This window comes from Schistocerca serialis, chromosome 3 (genome assembly GCF_023864345.2).
Source record: "Schistocerca serialis cubense isolate TAMUIC-IGC-003099 chromosome 3, iqSchSeri2.2, whole genome shotgun sequence".
In the NCBI taxonomy this organism is placed as follows: Eukaryota; Metazoa; Arthropoda; class Insecta; order Orthoptera; family Acrididae; genus Schistocerca; species Schistocerca serialis.
The window spans coordinates 133923643-133940777 of NC_064640.1; the positions used below are offsets into that span (position 1 = coordinate 133923643).

General features: G+C 38.6%; 1 protein-coding gene across 1 annotated transcript in view; it reads left to right on the forward strand.

The window, feature by feature from the left end:
* LOC126469832 (protein crumbs) overlaps window positions 1-17135 on the forward strand; it is a 346090-nt gene that overhangs the window by 248941 nt on the left and 80014 nt on the right. The window contains exons 21-23 of the mRNA XM_050097122.1: window positions 3210-3520; window positions 3658-3876; window positions 7701-7894. Of these exons, the coding sequence (XP_049953079.1) occupies window positions 3210-3520; window positions 3658-3876; window positions 7701-7894 (724 nt within the window). The remainder of the gene's footprint in view (window positions 1-3209; window positions 3521-3657; window positions 3877-7700; window positions 7895-17135) is intronic.

Sequence of the window (17135 nt, forward strand, 5' to 3'; positions counted from 1 at the left end):
ATTAGATAGAAAGGACTCCTCCAGTTGGCCCATAAATATGATGGCATAGGGCCTTGAGAGTACCCATGGTTGTCTAAATAGCATACGATATGCATGTGACAGGACTAGAGCAGGATGGGCTGTGTGAGTGCATTGGACATGTCTATACACATGAGTCTTTCACACAGGTATGCCCCATGTGGCAAGGGCTTGAGAGTAGGTGTGACGTAGACTAGAATATTGTGTAGGGTGGGTGGGCAGTGGATTACGAATTTGTAAGGGATCAGTAGAATTGTGAGTAGAATGTTCCTCATTTTTGAACATGTTCCAGTCCAGAATGATATTTGTGGTGATCAGCTTCTCCTTCGTAGCTGGTTAATTGAAGTGGTTCGAGGATTGGGGGAACCTGTTGATATGTCATGGGAAATCTGTTTGCTCACTTGGTTTGGGTGTCTTGCCTGTCTGTGTAAAACTTACTAAGACTTCCAGCTACTGGGCAAGTGGTTGCTTGTGACTGCAGATGCACCATCCACAGATGGCCAGCCTGTATGAGAGAGACTCTTTAATGTGTAAGAGATGGCAGCTATCAAAATGCAGGTACTGTTGATGGTTAGTGGGCTTGGTATGATAGTTGTTTTTGTGGAGCCATTGTAGAGGTGGAGGTCAATGTCCAGGAAGATAACACACTGAGCTGAGGAGGACCAGGTAAGCAGATTGGAGAGAAATGGTTAATGCTTTGGAGGAATGAACATTGAGTGTCTTGGCCCTGGATACAGATCATGAATACACCATCAATGAAACTCAACCAGACAAGGAATTTTGGTTGGTTGGGAAGGTTTCTTCTAGATGGTGCATTAATGGATTGGCATAGTAGGCTGCCATGCAGGTGTCCATATCCAAATTTGGTTGTATATATTTCACTCAAAGGAAAAGCAGTTACATGTAAGGAGGTAGTTTGTCAGGTGTAGTCCCATGCTCCTACTGCCTCTCTTTCCCAGCCATCAGCCATCTTTCCCCAACTCTGTTGCTGCTCCCTACCAGGTTTCTCCCCTCGCCTGCTCTGATCAACACTCTCACCCCATCAAGTTGCAGTGCTGTCATAAATTGGTTGCCTTGGACAATACAGCTTTGTTTAACCCCTCCCCCCCTCCCCTTCCCCCTCCCCTTCCGCGTGCGTTTGTTTGTTTGTTTGTTTGTGTGTGTGGTGCATCCATTGATGAGCAAACAAATATAGGATTCAGCAAAGGAATGTGCTTCTTGTTTGTATTTGAATTTAATGACTGGAGAACTGCCATTCAGTGTGATACAACTGCTTAGTTGCTTACATGTAATGTGAATGTTGAGTATCTTTTTGTTTTATATCTCCTTATTTTGAGGAACACAGTGTCACTTGGTTATGTGTCTCATAATTTTGACAGACAAATATAACTGAATGTTGCTAGGTTTTCCTTCATGCTCATTAAAATAAATACTGATTATATCATGTTGAGCTGCATTGTTTAATTTAACTTGTGTATGTCTTGGAAAGAACTTCAAAATACATTGATGCGCAAAACTTAAGGATGGTAGTATCTTTCGCATGATGTGTCTCTGCCACGTACCATAGCTCAATGAAACTTGGACTATACATAGAAAAAACTGTACATAAGGTTACGGAAAGAAATAGGCAGAGAGATGAACAGGAATGACAATTCAAAGACAATAATTATATTGAAGTCACCATGATTTATGATGGTCTCATGCACATTACAAAAGGCAGGACGTAGTTCTTAATAGGGTGTGTGATCACCACAGGCATCAATGCATGCTCTACAGTGTGCTTCCATAGTGACCACAAAGTTGGCAAATAGTTGTTATGGTGGATGTTTCATTCCTCCATCAATGTGGTTGACAACTGCTGGGTGGTTGTTGGCATGTGTGGACATGGTGCAACACATCTCCCAAGTGCATCCCACACATCCAGTCAATTCACCAAATATCCTTTCTTTCTAAGAGCTCCTCAATCTGCGATGCTCAATGTGGTCACTCATTGTCATCCATAAAAATTAAGTCAGGACCAGATGCACCCCTGAAAAGACATAAATTAGGAAGGAGTACAGTGTCACAATAATATTGACCATTGAGTGTACCATGTTCAAAGATTTGGAGCTCAGTATGCCCATGCAACATTGCCTCCCTGCACCATGATCCTTGGGCTGCCAAAATGATCATGTTCGACAATGTTCCTGGATGCATTACATGTTACTACCTATCGCTATATGAGGGCTTGTCCAGAATCACCAGTCAGACTGAATCTGCCCTCATTGAGATCAACACATGACCCCACTCTTCATTGGTCCAGTCTCTGTGCTCTTAGCGGCACCATTGTAAACCTTGTCGCCAATGTGCTAGGGTCTATAGAAGACGGTATGCTGGTCGATGGACAAAGAGACCACTCCCATGCAGTCACTGTACTACTTTGGACTGTAAGGTTTGTGTGCCTTGCAGTCCTGTTAAATGTGTTTGCAATTGCACCCACTGCCTGATGTGGGTCCATTCTTGCCTGTTGCACGATGTAGTGGTCATCTGCTGCTGTAATTTGCCATGGTCACCACAACCTGTTCTTCAGGCAGCAGTTCCTGTGGTTCAGTACACTCCCATGCATGTGAAACAGTGCTGTGAGCAACATCAAACTCCTGTACAGCACTCATCACACTTTGTCCTCCTTCCTGTTCCCTAATGATTTTTTGCCATGTGAAGTCATCCAAATGTTATCTCCAGGCCATGTTGTGATGAATACCACCACTACAGTGCACTGTAATTGCTTGCTGATTGACACACTCTGTCTTTTCCCATTTCCTCAACTGCCTTTTGTTGTGCGGCCAACCCCATTTGGTGCTATGGTTGTGCTGATCTCATGCTATGTGATGTCCAACTTTCTGTGCACAACCGGGAGGTCTCTGACAACATACTCCTGCACTTTCATTCATTCCACTAAGTAGGTTACATATTGTATCTAGCTCATCCTTAAATCTTGCAGAGCTGTGTATTTTAGATAGATTATGTCTTAATATAATTGTGCAAACTAAAAATAAAAAATAATTAGTTGTCAGAACATATTTTGCATTCCAGTACACTTGGACTGAACGTATGAGGAGCAATTGCTAATAAAATATGATCTGTAGATTGACTTGTTTGTGTGTGCATTTTTTATTTCAGGATACTTTAATTTTCTCTTACTATTGTTTTAGATTTGACAGCTGCTACGTTTGGTCATGAAAATATCACAACTAGCCTTGTGACAGTTGATGTAAACGAGGCCTCACGTAGAGCTATAAGAAGTATTATAGATATATCAATGTTTATACGCACAAAGCAAGACAAAGGGGCCATATTTTATATGACATCAGTTGGAAGTCCAAATCAAACTGTTATTGCGGCACATTTATCTGATGGTGCACTTAATGTGTGCATACTGTTGAACGGTACTCCAGAATCAAACCCAGAATCATGGAATGTCAATAGTTTGAAACTGGCTGATGGAAATTACCATCTCATTCAGGTCTGTGTCTGTTTTTATAACAGGGATATTTGTTGCCTAGTAGATTATTAGGCTTTATTTTTTAATTATTTGGAGAGAAGTATTTAGTTATGATTATTGAGTGTATGACATGAACTGTTTATGTACATGGTTCACAGGTGGTACGAAATGTAACATTAGTACAAGTGAAGATAAATGGTACAGAACACTTTCGTAAAACAATCAGTGCAACAGGATTTTTAGACGTACAGAGGCTGTATCTTGGAGGTTACCCCTCAGTAAGTCAAACAGTAGGACTTACAAACTCCACTACAAACAGAGGTTGCAACAGTAATTCTTGCGATGTTAACTTCAAGGGCGTTATCCAGGATGTACAGGTAACAATCAGTTCACAATTCTTATAACTTTTATTTTTATCTTATGTTTAGAAGGTAGTCGCAGCCATGGTTGTGTATTATGCAGGCAAGCATCTTCTGCTTTGGAATACTGAACCAACTGAAATGCTGTGTATGGAATTCTATTATATTGACACTATATTTTAGTTTTGCCCCATGGTGTGTCATTTTTCCGCATCCGTGTGCCTGATCACAATCACTTCTTCCCCGAAGACTTACCAACTTCCTGCCTTTGCCTTTGTTGCATCACCTCCCTTTGCACCTGTGATGCGTCACCTCCATTCACCCCTGTGACACATCACTTCCCTTCGCAACCCTGTGAAGCGTCATGCCCTCTACCTCAATTCTGTGACACATTACCTTTACAATCCCCCCCCATCCAACCATCCAACTATGATGAATGGATCAGCGTTTCTGCACAATGCATCAGCTTTCCCCCACAACGTGTCACTTTCCCTCCAGTTCATAATGTGCTAATTTTCTCCCAGTGCATCATCTTTTCATTCGATTTTTATATTCAATCCCTCCCCTTCGAAATTTGACACCTTTCTGAAGATCTCAAAATATACCATCAGATCTTTACTTTATCTATCAAAGATTGATACTGATGAGAGGTAAACATATGTAATGAGCTTATATGAAAAAAACATTACTTCTCCATGTATGTAGAATTTGGGAGCCTGGTTCAACATTTGTTGCATGTTTTCAAGTTTCTTTCTTTTGCTGGTGGTGGACATTCTCCATGGCAGCTAAAATGCTTCAAAAAACTGGTGGCAGTCTCAGGACTTATCATTATTTTAATATGATGCACTTAAATATTACTCAGTGTTAGGCTATAATATCCACTTCTGCATTTTTATCTTTGTTATTCTTTTCCCCTAAGGTTTGGCTTCTCTGTTTAGTTTTACTTTATTTATTCATTCAATTTATTGTTATTATTATTATTATTATTATTATTATTATTATTATTGTTATTTTTGTTGTCCTATATACATCTTTCCTTATTGGCTTTATCGCCCCCCCCCCCCCCCCCCCATGTGTTTCTGGTTATTTTCACCATCCTTCCTCCATATACCATTACTATGTGTTGTCTTCCATGTACTTGTTGAAAAAGTAATCAGTATGTGTATTTGGCAACTGATAGTTACTCTCTCCCAAACCTGGAAGTGACATGCACGTATATGTATGTCAACATGGAAGTACTCCACCTATCTCATGACGTTGTAGTGTTGAATAACACTGTTCACCAATGAAATTTTTACATAAAGAAAAAATTTAGTCTCTATAGAGTTTGCTATGCTGAATATGAAAATGACAATTTTTGTTTTTTAGCTCCTGTTTTCATGTTGCATTGTGTGTTGTGACTGTTGTGTGTGTTTCTGAGTTACCGCATGGAATCAAAACTGCTGTTATGCCCTGCAGATATGTTAATAACCCCAACAATTTTTGTTACATACGTGGAGATGCAATTTTTGGACAAAGGAAACAAACATTGGCACAAGCAGTGAAAAAACGTTATTTCCTGTGTTTCGAGTGCTGTGTAGGGGGACCAACAAAAACACGGGCTTCTCCTGTTTGACAGACAACATGTTCATCAAATGTGTGGATGAAAGGAAAAGAAAGTTTCCATGTGTTTTACAGTGCAAGTCATTTTGTATGAACCTACAAACTGCGTAACAGATTGCTACTTCTGCTTGGCGCCTCAGCTCAATAAAGTATTTGACAATAAAAAGAAGAGTATCGTACAGCATTCTGTTATACCAAGTGTGATGCGATGGAGCACGTCTTCCAGTTCCAGATCCTCCATTAGCCACAACAATATGCTTTTTGAATGACAGTGAAGATGAAGACCTATCAGATACATTCCATCCTTCCACACCTAATGATGCCACCTCTGCACCACCATCGTCTAGTGAAATGAACAAAATCATGTAAAGTGAACTTGGTGATCTTTTTAGAGACTTGGGCATTCCAAAACATAGGCCAAACTATTAACTTGTCATTTCATGGAGTGGAACAACATGCAACTCGGGTATGTACTTTTTGCCAACGTCAAAAACCACTCTAAAGGTTTCGCAGAACAACAAGTGTAATGTCATACTCTATGGATATTGAAGATTTGAAGTGAGAACTCAATATAATACACAAACAGGATGACAGGAGACTTTTCATTGTTTGTTCAAAAACTAGTTTGACAGCCTTGCTATTACATAATAGCAACATGCTTCTTTCATCCTTCTGACATATGTAGCCCTAACAAAGGAAAGTTACTTCATGATGAGAGGTATTTTGCACAGCATCGACTATGATAAGCGTCAATGGCTCATATGTGATGATATAAAAGTCGTTGGTATGCTTATGGGCATACAAGGCGGGTATAGTAAGTACTGTTGCTATATTTATGGGTGGGAAAGTCGTTACTTTAGAAACAGAAGAACTGGTCATGATGAGAAGATTTATTGCCTGGCAAGAAAACTGTGTCATGGGAACCACTTGTAAATCCCAGTTAAGTCTTGTTACCACTACTACAATTGATGAAGTCATTTGCAAAAGCAGTGAATAAGAGCAATGAACGAGGATTTGAATACTTGCATGGAAAGTTCCCTGGACTGAGTACTGAGAAGATTAGGAAGGAGGTATTCATTGGTTCACAAATATGTAAGGTCCTTGGAGACCAACAGTTTGAGCATATTCTCAGTCCTGATAAGCTAAACGCGTAGCAGTGCTTTCTGAAAGTTACAGCAGTGTTCTTGGGCAATAGGAGGGCTGAAAATTACATTGAACTTGAGAAACTTAAATGCAAGATATGACTCAAAATGCATTTCATTGACTCCAGTATCGACATTTTCCCTGAAGATTGTTAGGATTTAGTAATGCACATATTGAGAGGTTTTACCAACAAATCTCTGTAATGAAACATTGATACCAAGGAAGATTCAGTGCTTCAGTGTTGGCAGATTTCTGCTGGAATTTGTGTCTTCCCTGTAAGCGGCAGGCAAAGAGGAAACATGTTGTGAAGAAGGTACCTGTTAATAGTGTACCTTTAATTGAACTTAATTGACTGCAGCTTTTCTTATACATAGTCTAAAGCACTTTGATTTATTTTTCAACATGATTTATTTTTCAACATGATTTGTGAATGGGTTAGACCTCACGATTTTGCATTGCTCCTATATTTCAGTGACATAGCCTACCAAATATCTGAAAACTTAGAGCCTATATGCCAAAAATGATGTGATCAGCACCCTTTAAATTGTATAAATACATTTAAATATTCTTGTCATTACTAAAAATTTTGAATAGAATATCAAAAAAGTATTGATCAGTATTATTTGAGTAAAAATGTAAACTTCAGTGCCCAGTGTCTGAGAAATTAGAGCCATTCTGGAAAAACTGACTCCATATTTGATTCCAGTGCATTGAATTAACCCCAAAACCACTGTCAAATATTTGGTGATTATATTTGTGTTGGGAAGTGCAATGTTTGTTAGACTATGGCCCATTGTTATTTGTGAAGAACATAAAGGTTTCAATGACTTACAAACCTGAGCTTATCTTGATTTTTAATTGTTATTTTCAACTTCAGAGCTCTCAAATCCATGTAGATCAGCTATTTTGGCCTTTGTAAAAACTAAAAAGTAAATTTTTTGTCTAGTGTATTATCATTCACAATGCTCATAAATGCTGATAAACACTGGCTAATGGCCTTCTTACAATAATACATTGTTTTAGTGGAAGTCATTGTAAGCATAGTTCAGATGTGTTGTACAAGATGTGCTTTTAATTTGTGTTTTTCTTTTCTTCAGATCAGCAATGGATCACACACAATGGTTGTAGAGTTCTTCCCTTTAGATGTGGAGGATCTTGTTATACCAAGTCCACTTGGAACTGTTAGTTTTAATAAAAGTGTAGTTTTAGAAGGATCAGTCTCAGACAACACGTGCCTTGTCAATCCGTGTGAGCATAATGGGAAATGCGTTGTTACATGGAATGATTTTCAGTAAGTTTAGATTTCACTTATTACATCTGTAGGAAAAGAAGTTAAGTAAACTAATGATGCAGTTTATTTTTTAACCCACTCCATGTTTGGATATTTAATTTTTTTTCTGGACATATCAAACTTGTAGATATTACCATATGATAACAATATAATATAGGGAAACATTCCATGCAGGAAAAATATATTTAAAAACAAAGATAATGTGACTTACCGTACGAAAACGCTGGCAGGTCGATAGAAACACAAACAGACACATACATACACACAAAATTCAAGCTTTCGCAACAAACTGTTGCCTCATCAGGAAAGAGGGAAGGAGAGGAAAAGACGAAAGGAAGTGGGTTTTAAGGGAGAGGGTAAGGAGTCATTCCAATCCCGGGAGCGGAAAGACTCACCTTAGGGGGAAAAAAGGACGGGTATACACTCGCGCGCACACACACACACACACACACACACACACACACACACACACACACACACACACACACATATAAATATGTCTGCTTGTGTCTGTATATGTGTGGATGGATATGTGTGTGTGTGTGTGTGTGTGTGTGTGTGTGTGTGTGTGCGCGAGTGTATACCCGTCCTTTTTTCCCCCTAAGGTGAGTCTTTCCGCTCCCGGGATTGGAATGACTCCTTACCCTCTCCCTTAAAACCCACTTCCTTTCGTCTTACCCTCTCCTTCCCTCTTTCCTGATGAGGCAACAGTTTGTTGTGAAAGCTTGAATTTTGTGTGTATGTATGTGTCTGTCTGTGTTTCTATCGACCTGCCAGCGCTTTCGTATGGTAAGTCACATCATCTTTGTTTTTAAATATATTTACCATATGATAAGTATTATTTCAAAGCACTCGTCTAATAAACCCTTTCCCACTCATTTCTTTCCACTCCCAACAAACCTGTCAATATGCAACTTCCCTTCAAGTTCTTAAGGATACACCTTTTGAAACTGATCCACCCAGGATCAAAACTAATAGCGTCCATTCTCAGTTATTTCACCATATAGAAATTTATGCAGAAGTAGAAAATACCTAACTTTCAGTTAATAGAACAACTTACTGTCAGGAGTAAGTCCAGGTGGATTTTGGTGCTGGAATTGATATCCATAGATCAGAGAAGACAACCATTGTCTTGAAAGCAGTTACTAGCTGTGTAATGCATATACACATTCAATTTTTGATGACAAATTGCTTCATGAAGATAATACCCCATCTAATAAAAAGTACCCAGAATGTAAAACGTAATTAAACACTAGATTTCTGGAAGGTGGACCTACCGGTATAAAAGGAGGTGGAGAGTATTGTGAGTAAAGAAGCAGTAACAGCAGAATTGACCACTCAGGAGAGCTGAGTGACCTTGAACATGGACTAGTCGTTGGATGTCACCAGAGTAACAAAGCTATCAGGGACATTTCAGTCCTTATGAAGCTACCCAAGTCAGCTGTTGGTTATGTGACTGTGAAGTGCAAACAACTGTACTAAAACCAGGTAGACCTCATGTACTGATCGACAGGGACCCTCAAGCATTATGAATGTGATTGTGGTAAATCGCATGAAATCGGTAGAAGGAATCACGCGGGAGTTCCAAGGTGCTACCAGCAGTCCAGCTAGCACAATGACTGTGCAGTGAGTTAAAAAGAACACAGTATAATGGTGAAGCATCTCCTCACAAGCCACAAATTTGTGTAGTCAATGCTAAATGATGCTTGAGGTAGTATAAAGAGTAATGCCACTGGATACTAGATGAATGAAAAGTAGTCATTTGCAGTGATGAATCACGCTATATGCTGTGGCAATCTGATGGAAGGGTCTGGGTTAGATGAATGCCCAGAGAATGTCACATACCATCATATGTAGTCTGGACAGTGAAGTGCGGAGGAGGCGGCGTTACAGTATGGGTGTATTTTTTGTCATTAGATTGTGTTCCCTTTATTACACTTAAGAAAATGCTAAATGCAGAAGTGTCTGAACACATTTTACAGTATTGTATACTCCATTCAGTAGAGGAACAGTTCGGAGACAATGATCGTATCAGATTGATAATGTGCCCTGTCATAAAGCATCATCACTGAGGCAGTAACATTCCTGAAATGTTTTCTTCAGGCAGCTGTTAGCAAGCAGCTATATGTTTCAGGAATTTCATGACACTTGCATTAGAAAAATTTATTAATTTACTACCAGCTTTGGTCAATGACAGTCATCTGGCATGAAAAATTGGTTACTGCAAATCACATCTCAGTGTCATTGAACTGTACAGTGCATTAACTGTCAATTTTGTGAATAATGATACAGAAGAACAATAATTTTCACGCATCAGTAACCTTTCTCATGCACACACAACAGGAGTTTACTGCTGTATATCCGTGGAGAAGGTTGCTGATGTGTGGAAATAATTGTTCTTCTGCAGTATTACTCATGAAATTGACAGTTAATGCAATTGTATGGTTCAATAGGACTGATGTGATTTGCAGTAGACAATTTTTTGTGCCAGATGATTGTCATTGACTGAAATAGGTAGCAAATTAATAAATTACTCTAAAGCAGCCCAAGTGTCATGAAGTTCCTGAAACATATTCCTGAAATGGACTCGCCTTCCCCGAGTCCTGACCTGAATCCAGTGGAATACCTTTGGGATGACTTAAAAGTCAACTTTGCTCCAGACCCGAACATCCATCGTCATTACCTTGTCTGGTTTTGGCTCTTGAGGAAGAATCAGCTGCCATTTCTCCACAGATATTCAGAGAAGTAATTGAGTGAAGAGTTAAAATTCAAGCCTTTGTAAAGGTGAAGGATGGAAACACCCAATATTAATGCTTACTAATAAGTGTCCAGATACTTTGATCAGATAGTGTAGATGGATTCATTTGTCCAGTACCATGGGAGTTGCAACTCGTCCCCTGTTATCATGCTCTGCTGATATTCACAGTCAGTGTTAGTATTCTCCTAAATTCTGTAAATTACTTTTGCAAAAACTTTCTACTTCTATTGCAACCTGTAGTTTGGGCACAATTTACAGTGCCAAGATTTGTTTGGGCATCTCCTCTGTAAGAGTTACATATATCGTATCTATAATAATCACAGTAAAATTAGAAACTTCTGCTTCAGGGCTATCATCTTCGACTAGTAATGAAAATGAAAATGTTATGGGTACTGGGTTTAGTCCAGACACTGCTTAAATTTTGAATAAATATCATCAGCAATGATGGCTGAAGACTCACGATATAAACACTCTTGTTCTGCCAGCAGTCTTGTCCAAAAGGGTTTATTACACCCTCTTGCCCTTGGAGTAGAAAACTGCCCTTAAAAGGCAGAAGAATCAGCAATGATCAATGGCATGAGGATTCAAAAGACAGTGGAAACCACTGCATTAATAACACAATGTCTATGCACAGGACAGCTGGCCCGTAATTGAAAAAGTGGTATCATGGTCTTTCCATTTTGGATTAGTTCATTTATATCTCCGGGAGGGGACTGCCAGTGGTGAAGTAACCACAAGAAAAACAATGGATAACCCACAAAAGGGCTACATTCTGAAAGTCGGAGTGTGGAAAGCTAGAAGTTTGAAAGCGATAGGAAAACTAGAAAATCTATGGTTGGAAACTGAAAGGCTCAGCCTAGACATAGTGGGATTCAAAAAAGTAAAATTGCAAGAAGATAAGGATTTATGGTCACACAAATTATAAGGTAATACCAACAGCAGAAAAAAATGTTATAACAGGTAGAAATCATTATGAATAGAAGGGTAGTGCAGAGAGTAAGTTACTTAGAACAGTTCAGTGATAGGATGTTCTCTTAAAAATTGACTACAAACAAATGCCAACAGCAATAGTTCACATGTACATGCCAATGTCACAAACAGAAGATGAAATGAGACAGTGAGTATATGAGGATATCGGACATGTGATTCTGTATGTAAATGGAGATAATGATCTAATATTACAGGAGATTTGAACATGGTAGTAAGGGAAGGAAGAGAAGGTAAGTTAAGGGAAAAATTGGGCTTTGTAGAAGGAACGAGAGAGGATAATGACTAATTGAGTTCTACAATAAATTTTAGCAAGTATCGGCAAATACACTGTTCAAGAGGAGGAGTAATACTAGGAAAAAGACCTGAAGACATGGGAAAATTCCAGCTGGATTACATTATGGTCAGACAGAAAGTCCGAAATCAGATATTCCCCAGGAGCAGATATGGAATCAGATCCTAATTTATTAACAATAAAGAGTAGACTGAAGTTTAAGAAATTTGTCTGGTAACTGAAGTGATGAGTGATGAGATGCATTTGAACTTTTCTAAAAATGAAGATATTGTGATAATGAACACCACAGTAGATAGTTTATTTGATAATGACTAGCACAGTAGGTAGCTCTGTTAACGAGGAATGGACATATCTAAGAAGGGCAATCAGAGAAGTTTGACAGAAGAATGTAGAAGAAATACAAGAAGAACATACAAGAAAGGTACATGTGAAGAAACCTCGGGTAACAGGAGAAATACTTTAATTGATCATCGAAGAAGGACATACAAAAATGTCCATGAAAAGATGTCAATACATCAGTATAAGTCGCTTATGAGTGAAATAAAAGGGACTGCAGGGAAGCCAAGATGAAAGGGCTGCAGGAAAAATGTGAAGAAATGGAAAAATAAATGGTCGTCAAAAGGACTGACTCAGCATAAAAAAAGTCAAGAAACCATCAGTGATCTTAAAACTAAGGATGTCAACATTGAAAGCACAATGGGAATACCACTGTTAAATGCAGAACAGAAATCAGGTAAGCGAAAAGAGTACGTTGAAGATCTCTGCGAGAGGTTGGGACCATCTGATGACCTGGTAGAAGAAGAAAGGGCCGTCAAGATGGAAGACGTGAAGGATCCAGTATTAGAGTCAGAGTTTAATAGGGCTCTGGAAGACCTGTGATTAAATAAGGCAAAAGGCATAAGTAACATTGCTTCAGAATTACTAGATCATTGTTCAAGTTGAGGTGTAGAATTTATGAGACTGGAGATACACCATCAGACATCCAAAAATATGTCATTCACTCAATACTGAAGATAGCAAGGGCAGGTAAGTGTGAAAACTATAGCACAATCAGCATAAAAGCTAACAATTTTTGAAGTCACAACTGGAACAGCAGCAAGTTTTTATCACAGGGCCATATTCAGACCTGTATGTAACTCCATTGTTGAAGTGTGTATCTGATTATCCGATGCACGGAGCTCTTGTACGTGCTGAGAGGCACCTGTCGTCAACCTCTCTTAACAGCTCATGGATCCAAGTTGCTGAAAAGAATAATATGCAGAAGAATGGAAAAGAAAATTGAGGATCTGTTAGATGTTCAATTCGGGTTTATGAAAGGTAAAGGCACCAAAGAGGTAGTCCTGGCATTTTGATTCATAATAGAAGCTAGACTTCAGAAAAATCAAGACATCTTCATAGGATTTTTCACCCTAGAAAAAAATGTTTGATAATGTAAAATGGTGCAAGATGTTTGAAATTCTCAGAAAAGTAGGAGTAAGCTATAGGGAAAGATGGATAGTACGCAGTATGTACAAGAAACAAGAGGGAACAATAAGAATGGAAGATCAAGAATGAGGTTCTGGGAGTAAAGAGAGTGTAAAACAGGAGTGTAGTCTTTCAGACCTACTGCTCAGTTTATACTTCAAAGAAGAAATGACAGAAGTAAAAGAAGAGTTCAAGAGTTGTATTAACATTTGGGGTGAAAGGATATCAGTGACAAGATTTACTGATGACATTGCTATCTAAAGTGAAAGTAAAGAAAAATTGCAGGACCTGTTCAAAGGAATGAACAGGCTAATGAGCACACCCTGTGGGTTGAAAGCAAACTGAAGAAATACAGAAGTAATGAGGAGTAGTAGAAATGAGGATAGCAAAAAACTTAACATCGAGGTTGGTGACCATGAAGTAGATGAAGTAAAAGAATCCTGTTACCTTGGGAGCAAAACAACGTATGATGGATAAAGCAGGGAGGACTCCAAAAACAGACAAGCACAGGCACAGAGGACATTCCTGTTGAAAATAAGTGTGTTAGTACCAAACATAGGCCTTAATTTCAGGAAAAAATCCCTGAGAATGTTCATTTGGAGTGCAGCTGTGTATTTTAGTGAGTCATGGACTATAAAAGAAGAGAATTGGAACATTTGTGATGTGGTGGTACAGAAGGATGTTGAAAATTTGAATGGTAGGATAAAGAATGAGGTGGTTCTCTTTATAATCGGTAAACAGGGAACATCCTGACAAGAAGAAGAGACAGAATGATAGAATATGTATTAAGACATCAGGGAGTAACTTCCATGATGCTAGAGGGAGCTGTAGAGCGTGAAAACTGTAATGGAAGACAGAGATTGAAATATATCCAACAAATAATTCAGGAAGTCGGGTGCAAGTACTACTCTGAGATGATAAGATTAAGACGAGAGGCAGGCTGTATCAAATCAGTCATAAGATTAATGACTTGAAACAATAGCAAATTCATAAAGTCCTTGAATATTGAATGACTACTCTGATTTATTTGTGTTGGCACTTTTGTTTTATTCATTTAATACAATTTATTGATGGCAACCAGAACCAGTTTTCTCTCATGAAGCCCCTTCGAGTCATTACTGTCAACATTTTACTCTTTGGCTGTGTTCTCACTACATGCATGGTGATGCATTATAAATATTGGAAATTTTTCAGTGGTTGTCCCCATTTGCTAAAATGTCACTGAAAATTGCTAGTTTCCCACTAAAGTGGTCAGCAGGTTGTCTTTGGATCTTGTAAGTTACAGTTAGGTTATCTTTTTCTTCATTTATTTAGCACATTTGCATTCCTCACCTGGTTCTCTATTACTAAGGAAACTAAAGTTTATTGGAAATTTTTAAGACTTCGCTGAATTACAAAATTGGTTGGACATTTGTGAAATGAAAGAAAATTTATAACTGCACTGCTCCATTCCTGCATTGATTATTCCCCAGAAATGACCTTTCTCACCTCAAGAATGTGGTTATTAACATAACACAGTTTTTACCCTCTTGAATTATTTCTCTTTTTTTATGTTATGTGAGAGTTTGTTTTTGGAAATTGTGTGCATACTGTGAGATATTCTTATATTCACTATAGTTCAATTCTTTTATCTTGGCGGTTCGCGCATGCCAGCCCAGACGTGGGAGATTGCTGCGTTGCCAGTTGTATGCGCTAAGAGAAGCAGCGCCATAGTATAGTTCGCAAATTTACGTTTAGGGGGGAGCGCGCAGTTTATGAAGTAAAGCCACCACGGCCGCATTAACCCTTTCGCTGCTACAGAGACGTACTCCGTGATGTGCGCGATTTTGTCATCACCGCACTGCTCGCCTGTGCAGAAACATGGTGTTTGGACTGCTTTGACACAGTTTATCATTCGATTTCACAAAAACTAATTGAGCCAAAAATTTGATTTTTACACATCTTCTTGACTGATACCTTCCCCCCCCCCCCCCCCCCCCCCCCCCCCCCGCCCCCACAAATGACTTAATTTTGTTTCAAAGTTCAACGCAGTTATTGCGCAGCATTAGATGTGGTAAACCATTGCACGAAATTTTGAAGAGCTTGCAGAGGTAAAAGTCCATAGTGTATACTTTCTGTATGGTCGATTTTAGTTGCCACTAGAAATTTCAAAAAATTACATTCAAACGAATAAAATTCATGAAGTAAGACACTTCGATATTGTTTTTAAACAAAGAAAATATTAAACACCGAGCGAGGTTTGAACTCAGAACCTTTCGCTTAGCAGCCATACACTTTAGCCACTACACTACCGCTGCTTGTCGTTCAATATATCACCCGGAGGACTTTAAAATATCACGCAAAATACCGACAAACACTGTTGGTATGACTATGAATTACTCACATTTCGTCGAAGTACAGTAGGAAATAACAATTGCCGCTGTTCTTTATTGCGAAAAAGCGGTTAGTGAGAATGATACAAACACCTTTCCTTGCTATCGCTTGAATTAGGAGGCTTATTGCTTGTTTGGTTTAATTAATTAATAGAATATGAAGCAGTTGGTATAAAGAAAGCTTTTTCCAAACTTTCTATAAAAGTAAGTCTGCTATCAAGACATTGCTTTTGTTCAATTACTTTATTTATGACTGAACGTTTCTAAAACTGAAGACACTCGTCCGTGCTCTGCACTGCTGTCGAGCTCTGGCAATGTCGTTCTCTGTTCATTGGTTGACTGTGTTTTGTGATGTCAGATGCGCAGAACGAACCTAAACTCGGCCACCGTCATAAATGACGCGCACTTTAGTATAGCACGATAATAAACTTTTTTAGTATCATAATGTACCTACAACAAGAAGTAATGTAAGGAGCCATATTTGAAACAGCTGTGCACATTCCATAAACAAAATGTTTGATTACTGCTATATCCTTCCACCACTGCTAGACTTTATTGAGAATGTTTCAGTACATAATTAAGTGCTTTATTTTTCTGGTGTTTTTTGTTCCCTGGACATCTGCTCCTCTTTTTGTATTTTTCATTAAACATAATTCATTACTTATTTGTTGTATTATGCATCTGTTGTTACTGTTATCCATATTACAGTTTTATATTATTGTTTTTGTATATCCTTCTTGAATTGGGCACTGAGCAAATAAGTGATATGCTTTGGAAGGAGGGCATAACAAGTGAACTGAAAGACAATGTAAGCCAAAATGGACCAAAGTACATGATAAGTCAATACATCTGCATGTAACAGTATTAGCACAGTGGTAAAACTGTAGAATCAGTAGTTGATGTCGGATAAAAAATGTACCACAGATCAGTGAGACAGCTGACTTCTGTGAAACGGAAAAAAAGAGTATTGTAGAAATAAGTGCAAACTCCCGTGAGAAGAAGGCACTGAAGTTGCAGCATCCAGTCTGAGAATGCACAAGTATAGTATTGTATAATGTACAACAGCCAGTAAGTTATATGTTATTATACCTTTCAGAGGAATTTTCTATCATATCAAAACACAATTATCTACAACCTCTTTGTTTACAGTAATTCATACTCGAGCTACTTTATGCTTGAAATGGATTATGCTTTCTACAATAAACTGACACAGTTTTGTACCTGTGTCCAAATAATGTTCGTATTTCTGCCCTTCTTACTTGATGTTTCCTGAACTTCACTTTGAATGTTGTCTGAATTTATTACTGTGGTTGGTGATACCCTTTGTTCTGCACCTCTCAGTGATTTAGTCATACTTAAACTGTG